Raw genomic sequence first — 9,633 nt, 5'->3', positions numbered from 1 at the left:
AACCAAATATTTTTTAGTTTCACTCACTTTAATAATATCTTATTTTTTTGCTTAAATAAAATCATTTATATTTTTCTAATAAATTTATCTATATTTTTATCTATAATTTAATATTATATTTGTATTCAAAAATAAAATTTATGTCTAGTTTGTAACGGTTACTTTGTAATAGCTATAAATCGATATAATAATCATTGATTTTTTTTATCCATCCCTAAAGATTTTTTTCGTATAGGGAAAAATTTGTGTGAGTCGGTCTCATAGGTCATTTTTGTGAGACCGATCTTTTATTTAGGTCATCTATAAAAAAAATATTACTTTTTATGCTAAGAATATTACTTTTTATTGTGAATATCGATAAGATTGACCCGTCTCACAAATAAAAAATTGGATATAATATTTTTTTCTGAAGTACTCGTGTAGATTAAGATGACTCTTTAAATACTACACCTGCGTACAATAGGCGGAACTTCACTGGATTTCTTAAATAATTTTCAACGAAAAAACAAAGAAATTTAAAAGGTGGCCTAACACATACTTTTTATTCTAGAAATTAATCAAATGTTGGTATCTTCTCGTTTTCACCTTAATTTTTTTGTGTGAAGCAAGCGACCCGTAGCGGTCATTTCTATACAAGAAACGAAAATTGTGAATTTGCAAATCGATCTTCGCTAAAATCCACCATGTTCAACAAAATCAATCATAAATTCAAATTTTGCAGACGGTGATGGTGTACAAGGTATACGTGGTTCAGCTTTCAGTTTTCCTTTTCTTCTTTGATTTTCTCTCTTCCAAATGCTCTATGGAACCTGTCGATGTAACAACCCTGTTTCCCTTACCTGAATCCCGAGTGGTAGTACTCTTGGTTCTATTACTCGGAGTGGTTGTAACTTGACCACTCATCGTATGAGGATTTTTCGGTTTAATACTACGAGTTGGAGTAGCCAAGGGGCGACCCGAAAAGGTTGACGTAGCCGTGGAAGACCTTTGAGACTGGCTCGATTTGAGAGTATTTCGTTTTTTCAGCTCACCAAGCTCTGGGTAATGGATCAGAGAAACCCATCTGGAAATCTTCCCGGCTGTTGCATACAAGCAGCAATTCACACGAGTAATTGTTTAAAGAACAATATACGTTTCATTATGATCTCAGTTTACAAATTACAATATATAATTAAGAATAATATTGCAAGTACACGAGATGACATTGCAAGTACACAAGATGACACAATTTGATGTATCATTGCATGAATATCTCCGAGCCCGTACATAGTTCCATCCGGACAAAATTTCTCTGAAAACTTAAAATACAAACTAAGACTAATTTCAACTAGGAGCATTGTTAGGAAAACAGAGGAAAGCATGATCAATGATTATGCTTAACCATGACTTTACTCATTACCACGAGATGTTGCTCAATAGAGTTGAAATAAGCAGATCAGTTCAAAAACATGACGTATATCATTAAATCCTTCAGGAGAAAAATAACAAAACACTAGACAAGGGAGAAGCCAAAAACCAGAAAAACATTTTCATTGTTAAGCCAAAAGCTTAAGAGGTGCTTTGGCGGTCAAACTAACCTAAAAGCTATACACTTGTGTTGGATTACTCTTTAAATGCTATAAAATTATGGGATCGTGTAATTTTGCAGAGAAAAGCTCAGATATTCTTAGATTAGAGTTGACCACAATTCCTTCCTTTAAGTCAAAGTTTGATGAGCTCCGGTCCCTGAACAAATACTTAACTACTATCACTATGTTCTACATGTACAGAGAAAGGCTAAACCAGAACTAGCAATTCATGTCCAATAATCAGAACCAAGCCTTAATGAATATTAGCAACTGGGCAGTAGAAATAAAACCAACTGCAATGACAGTAAAAATATAAATGCTTGCCTATTTTTGCCTCCTCTGTTGAAGATAAGAAAACTATAGGTTCTAGACCTTGGGATTTCAGACCAACTACGTCGTACGATTTTCCTGACACGATAAATCCGTGCGTAAAGCAGTTAATAGACATATCCCACAGAATGAACACCATCAAGGACAACAGAGTTGTAACAAGATTACCAGATGAGCACTCGGAACTCCCTAGATGACCATCGCCATTGAGTTTCAAAGACACTTCTTTCCCATCAAAATCAGGAGACTGAAATCAATAAACAGTTAATCAAATTACATACGAGTCACACCACATGGAAGCAATTGATAATCAAGATCCTTGCAAAAAAGCTTCAGCTTGTAGTTCATTTGGAGTCTGAATCACAGACACAAACAAAGAAGATTATTAAGGAAAGCTTTTCTCGTGTTTGATGCAAAGGAGAAGACAAGACACGAAGGAAAAAAATTTAATCCTGCTAAGCTTCAAATCTATACCCTCCATTTCAAATATAGATGCATGAATAAATGAAATCGTACTTGATTAATAGGCCACTGAATAAGCCAGAGTTCAGTCGAGTCCGTTATTTTGAGATCAACAAGCAGATCCTTCTTATCCTCCATAAACTCTTTCGGGGGCTGGTAATCATTCTCAGCGGACACATCCATTGCCTCTAAAAATTAATGCAAAACAGAGGTTGTAAATAGAACGTTTGTCAAATAGAATCGATAAAATATAAAAGAAAACACTTGAGCAAAATATCACCAAATATCAACAAATTGCTGATAGGAAAACAGCACACAGACGTTCACGATCACAAATGTAAACTTCATATCAACACGTAAAGCACCCGTTTTTTTTAAAAAAATACCATTGTCTAGGGATACAACCAAAACAGGAAACTCTTTATCCCCAATTCAAAAAGAATAGCCACAATGTAAGAAAAAAAATGAAATCTTTCTTAACTTTAAAAAAATGAAATCTTTCTAACTTAAAAAAATGAAATCTTTCTAAATTAAATACAAATAAACAGAGCAACACACGTGCAAGCATAAGAATACAAGCAATTTACAAACAGTTTATCTGACTTGTGTTCTCAGAAGAATTGCAGATAGGAATAATATTTTTGCGTTCAGAAATTTTAAGCCTTTGATAGTAAAGATTATAACAAAAGAACAGAAGGAAAAATCTCATTACTCGAGGATCGGACTATCGGAGTGCAGTTATGAACAGGCGACCGCCGCTGAAATAAACGAGCGAGAGGGATCATTGGTTAAAACGGTTTCGTATTTTATTTATAATAAATAAATACATAAAAAAATTTTGAATATAGTTTTTTTTTAATAAAAACATTTCCTAAAATAATATACGGAAGTTACAATTTTTATAGTAAATAAAATATTATAATTAAAATTTTAAAACGTTCAACATCCATTTACTTAATAATTTTTTTTTTCGGTTTGATAGACAAAATGCGTATATATTTTTAAAATTTTCCAAACTTTTTTTTGTTTATAAAATTATCGAAGTCTTACAAAATGAAGTTCTTGGCCAATTTACAGATTCTTTTATTCCATTTTTAAGTTGTTAAAAAAATTATCTAAAAAATATAATCCAAATTAGTGCATAATACCAGATTTCGGGTTTTTAAAGCTTAAAACCACCAAATTTCCTCTATTTTTACTTAAACTAATACTTGATTACTTGTATACATTTATCAAATCATTAAACCTAATACATTTTTATATTTCGGATCGAAAATCTGTCTTCCAAAATTAATTCGTGAGACGATGTTTAAGAGTTTTTTGTGCCCTATAAATTGCTGAAAGAGAAGGGTTATTCGACGTTTCTTGGTTGCTAGTTCTTATAATGATACATAGCTAACTGTAATTTCAAAATCCTATTTTTACTGTTTGGCAAGATGTTCAAAGAAAAGAATTCGGATTTGCTTAGGATTTCATGGGATTTCCACAAACATATCCAAATCCCATCAAATTTGATAAGATTTGGTGGGTTTGGATTTTAAAAACATAAAATTACTTTTTATCCAACACATCATTCTCCACCAAAAGTTTCTAAATGGTTAGACTTTTTTTTCGTTTTAGCTTTTTTTAGAAGTTGAAAGATTTTGTTTGAATTTTATAAGTTTCTTGTGTTATTTACTGATTAATATAATAAAAATTATAGTAATTACCAAAGCCTCTTTTTACGTTTAATAATTAATTTCATGTTAAAGTTTGAAGTGGTTTAATGATTTTTTAATTATTATTTTATGTGCACTATGATTAATAAATAATAATTAATTTTTGAATTTACAAATGTAAATAATAGAGAAGAATTATTAATTTCTAAATTTTTTTTAGTTATTTATGTTTATATGTTTTCTAAGGGTAGTTTAGTAAAATTTTAAAATTCTAAATTCAAATCTTTTTTCCTCCAAACAAGAAATTGATTTGTAAATACCATTTTTAAATTTTAAACCAAACACCAAATGGAATTTCAAATACTTGTATTTTCAAATCCAATTCCAAATCCTACAAAATCCTCTCAAATCCTGATTGCCAAACACACTGTAAATACAGTGCAATTTACTTGCAGAATAACCAGAGGTGAAGAAAATCTTCTTAGAATGAGATTTGAAATTGAATCTAACTCAACTGAAAAAGTTAACTCAAATATATGCAAATCCCGGAGTTTTATCCAACCGATGTGGACAACAAACACACCTCCCTCGTGTCCAGGAATGAACATCTAGAATATAAAATTTACAAGACGTGTGACCCAACTATAGACGGTTTAACATATAACAGTGGAATCTGAGACATGATATCATATTAAGATTGAGACTTGGACCTAACTTAGGGGGGTGTATTCAATCTAAACTTTTAATGACTTTTAATGACTTTTTTTAAAAGGTGGACTTTTGTGGAGTTGATGGATTTTGATTGACTTTTATAGAATCTCATGGAATTGTAAAACATATTTCATAGACTTTTATAGACTTTTTTTGTAGACTTTTGTAATTGTGATTTATTTTTTTATTAATTTTTTTTAAATAATTATTGGACATGTATAACCTATTCAATTTTAAATTTTTATTTATTTATGAAAATGTAAATGAATTTTACTTATTTAAAGGTTAAATAAATTTAATTTGTGAAAAACGACAAATGAACTATCCAATTTATTGAAATCAAAATTTCAATTCTTTATGTCAATTCAATATATTAATGAACAATATTTTTATAAGTTCATAATAAAATTTTATTAAAAGAACACTCAAAATAATGAGTAGTCTTTTATAAAAAAAATCTAATCATTACTGACAATTTAAACGACATCGTTCTACATTTCATTGGTTATGGTATCCCTCCATGCATTAGCATTTGCTCGTTGTTGTTTTTTAGTATTAAATAACTGATCAAAGTCGTCACCTTCATAAACTTGTGTTGATGAAGACAATTGAGCTTCATTATCTAGTTCAATTTGAAATTCATCAAATTGACACTTCTTTCAAAGAAAATTGTGTAATATAGCACATGCCAATACAAGCTCTATTAGGGGTGGAAAAAAATACCGAATTTTCGATATACCGAGATTACCGTAACAAAAAAATATTGAATTTACCGAATTTTAAGTATACCGAAGATTTCGGTACAGTAACATATCCAATTTGAAAATTTTGGTATATACCGAAATACCGAAAAAATATAAAAAATTTTTAAAATATATAATATTTTAAAACAATAAATTATAATTTTTTTTAAAATGTAAAGTTTTTTGGTTCGGTATACCGAAAATTTTGGTATAGTATCGGTATGAATTTGCTTATACAATAATTTAAGATATAGATTAACTAAAATTAAAGAAAATAATTAAAAATAAAATGTTATATAATAATTAATAAAAAATTAAATTTTAATTATGTTTTTAAAAAGTACAAATAAAATGCAAAAATAAATAGATGAGAAAAGATGCAAGTTTGTAGTGAATATGTGAATTTGGGAGATTCTCAATTAAATGTACATCAAATCTTTAGGTTGAACCAAAGACTGTTGTTGACATTTGATTGTTGTACATTAGGTTATATTCTTGTACTTAATAGAATTCCATAGAGTCATTAAAGTCTATTGACATTTTGAATACCCCTAAACTTTTGTAGTTTTAAAAGTCAATTTGAATACCACATGACTTTTAAAATTCTACAAAAGTTTATATTGAATACCACTAACTTGTATGGAGTATATAAAGTCTAGTTTGAATACCTCTAGACTTTTAAACTCCATAAAAGTCAGTAAAGTCTATAACTTAATACACCCCCCTTAATCTCAAAAATTTGCTCAAATGGATACGACGGTCAAAGTCCATCAATAATGCAACTCATGTATTTTATAACCCATGTGAGACATCATCTATATACGTTTTCTGTGAATATAAGTAGGATGAATAGTTACAGTTATACAGAAGAAAATGCATACATTTTTCATCTTTTAGTTTGTGAATGGAGTGAACAGCCATTTTCTCCTGTAGTGGATCGTGTCCTCCTTCATTCTCAACAAATCTTGATGCATGATAGTAAATAACAAAACTGAACAATCCATTTATTACCAATTGGTCGCAATAAACAATCTATCTAACCCTTCAAGATGCAGATTCGATAGCTCAAACTCTAACAATTTACAAAGAAAAAGAATAGCTCAAGTAAAATAATCAAAGCAAGTGTTCAACTTCTACCAGTTTCTACTTCATTCATATCCTCATTTTCACCCGACATTTCCTCCAGAGATTTCCCCTTTGATTCAGGCACCAAGAAAGTGCACAACAAGCCCAAAAGATTGACCACACCGAGCACGATAAGCGAATTCTTGACCCCGATCCCAGCCGGGTAGCCTGGATCAGCCTTTTTCGGGTCCTGGTTCTGTGCCAAGTATAGGAACCCAAATGCACCAATTATGGCGCCCATCTTACCTGATGCAGCCGATATACCATGGCAAGTTGAGCGTAGCCTGGCGGGGAAAATCTCGGCAGGCACGACAAATGTGGTGGCATTTGGCCCAAAGTTGGCGAAAAAGAACGTTAGCGAATACATAGCAACAAATCCAATACGATTATCGGGATGAGTCCAGTGGTGGTAAGGGAAGGCTAAAGCAAACATGAACACTGTCATGAAGAAGAACCCGATGATCTGGATGGCAAATCTGCCTATAACATCGATTAGCGCCACTGTGAACCAGTATCCAGGGACCGTGCTACAGAGGGCGATCAAAGTCTGTGCTCTTGCGATTGTGAAAACTTCTTGAATAGCATTCATGGTTTTCGCAGGAGGGATCCATCCAATGGCGCTGAATATGTCCTTTTGGAATAGATTTTGGCTGTAAAATGCGATGTCTAGCAAGAACCATGTGCTTGTGGTTCCAAGCAAGTGTAATCCGTGTCGTTTGAGGAATTCTTTCGAGAACAAACCGTAGGAAGCCTTCTTGTTCTGTTGAATAGCTTCCAATTTGTGCTGCTCAGCCTCAATATCCTATTTGCAAGACCTTGGTCATGTCTGCTGCCGCCTGTTCCGCGTTCTTGGCCACTAGCGCAGTGTAACGGGCCGTTTCCGGCATCTTCAGCCTAGAGTAGAAGGTCAGCATAGCTGGGATCGCACCAACCATCAGCACAATCCTCCAAACATAATCTGCCTGTGGAATCGTGGATCCAATCGGATCAACCTCGTAAGCCGGAGCCTTGAACCTGGCTTCAAAAGCAGAAGATATAATCATAGCAAAAATTCCACCGGCGAGAATTCCAAACCCCTGCATAGCAAACACCGCAGCGATAAACGCCCCTCGAGTCTTCTTGTTAGCATACTCGGACATGATGGTGGCCGACAGAGGGTAGTCTCCACCAATACCAAAACCAAGCCAGAACCGGAAGAAGCATAAGGTGGCCATAACCGTCTTTGGTTCCTTCCCAAACGAAAGGCCCGAAGCAATGGAGCAAAGACACATGAGCATGAGGGTGACACCATACACTTTCTTCCGGCCCAGTTTGTCACCAAGCCAACCGAAGAAGAGCTGCCCTGCCAGAGTTCCGCACAATGCAACGCCGTTTACCTGCAGCAGAGACATTGGGTGGCAGGCTTCCCGGCTTGGGTGATCCCTCGACATGGTAGTATATGCGGCCAAGCATTTTCGTGACAAGGGATATGCAGAAGAGGTCGTAGGCATCCGTGAAAAATCCCATTCCCGCTATGATGATTGCTGTGAAATGGTACCATTGCGTTTTGGCCACATCGAGTGCGTTTAACACTTTTAAATTATCTCCAGCCATTTTTCTCTTTGGATATATACTCTCTTTTTAGATTATATCTTCCTCCACTGCCTGTCCTCTCTATCTGCAACAATTGTTGAAGAACATCTTAAGCCGACTTCTTAAAATCCGATTCTACTCTTAAGTTATAGTGGTTCTATCATCACATTTTCTTTATTTTTCCTGATTCAAGATTTCAGAAATCTTGATTTTGATGAGACATATTTCATGCCAAACAAGATAACATTTTGCTAGACTCTGATTCAATAATTTGAATGTGACAAACAAGAAATGAACCTCGAAGACATAAAAAACAACCGAAATCAAGACAAACAAAACAGATCAAGAATGACCGTGAAATTTATCGAGTGACTCACTCGATCCGGCCTCATCGCACACCATATATGCATGCACATATACGGAAAGTGGATGCACATCTATATATCTTAGGGTTCATAATAATACATTCCCGAAACAATACAAACATCATGCGATGATGAAACACGATCTTTCCTGCAAAATTTATGAAACTTTTTTTTTAATCCATCACTGCCCTAATCGCCTATCACAATGTCCCAAATCACATGTTACGCAAACCATATATACAATTCAATCAAAAATCGAAATATTGTGTTATGAAAAACTGACCTGCTTCTTTCGGAAGCTAGAAAGAGAGAAGGGAGAGATAGACAGATCAGAGAGTGATACGTATTGGATATATTTTAGGGTTTCTGTGTGTGAATCCGTATATATATACAGAAATAAGGTGGCGAGGACACCGCAACAGACTGGAATCTTCGCCGGCATATTCCTTCTGCTTCCCGATTCATCCTCCCGCACCAGTCAAATGCGGAAACATGAACAGCCCGCCCCTTCTTTCGCTCCTCTTCACTCCCTCTATTATTGCCATGCTAAATTATACTTTTAAGAATAAATATATTGTCGAAATTCAATTTTTCCATTGTTGGTTTTTTAAAAATATAGAATTATATATAATTTTTTATTTGCTTATTATGTATGTATGTATGTATGAAACTAAATTTTCATGATTATTTTGTATGTATGTATGTATGTATGTATGTAACTAAATTTTCATGATTATTTTTGCTTAATTAATACATTCTACTATACTAGTAGACATTCGCATACATCATGTAAATTAATTTTTTTTTATCTAAAATCGAGTTTATATTTATGTATAGTAAATTTTTATATGATATATAATAGGATTATACTAATTTTTATTTAAATTTAATAATTGAATTTCTACTTTATTATTTTTTTTGTGAAAATTGCATTTTTGTCATGTACATTTGATTATTTGTAATTTTGGTCATCAATTTTATCAAATTTCAGTTTGGTATATTTTGATTTTTGGTAATTTTAGTATTTTTTAATGGAAGTGTAGATGTAACTGGCCAATTCTATCCTACTCCGGGAGATTTACTCCCTTTACTTTTTTTT

The 9,633-nt window shown here is 32.9% G+C and overlaps 2 protein-coding genes across 2 annotated transcripts; both read right to left on the bottom strand.

Moving 5' to 3' along the window:
- Window positions 1-750: 750 nt before the first annotated feature.
- On the bottom strand, window positions 751-3,115 carry LOC140823294 (mediator-associated protein 2-like). Its single transcript, XM_073184564.1, has 5 exons — window positions 3,073-3,115; window positions 2,415-2,548; window positions 2,067-2,145; window positions 1,893-1,976; window positions 751-1,079 (listed from the first exon to the last, which is right to left on the bottom strand). The coding sequence occupies exons 2-5, from the start codon at window positions 2,541-2,543 to the stop codon at window positions 751-753; spliced, it is 621 nt and encodes a 206-aa protein (XP_073040665.1). The 5' UTR covers window positions 2,544-2,548; window positions 3,073-3,115.
- A 3,332-nt stretch (window positions 3,116-6,447) lies between these two features.
- On the bottom strand, window positions 6,448-9,010 carry LOC140823293 (inorganic phosphate transporter 1-4-like). The gene is given in 4 exon segments (XM_073184563.1): window positions 6,448-7,397; window positions 7,399-7,973; window positions 7,975-8,254; window positions 8,818-9,010. Coding segments are annotated over 3 exon segments (1,590 nt in total). The 5' UTR covers window positions 8,191-8,254; window positions 8,818-9,010; the 3' UTR covers window positions 6,448-6,598.
- Window positions 9,011-9,633: the final 623 nt, after the last annotated feature.

This window comes from Primulina eburnea, chromosome 2 (assembly GCF_022965805.1).
Source record: "Primulina eburnea isolate SZY01 chromosome 2, ASM2296580v1, whole genome shotgun sequence".
Lineage (NCBI taxonomy): Eukaryota > Viridiplantae > Streptophyta > Magnoliopsida > Lamiales > Gesneriaceae > Primulina > Primulina eburnea.
This window is presented reverse-complemented; position numbering and strand designations above follow the sequence as displayed.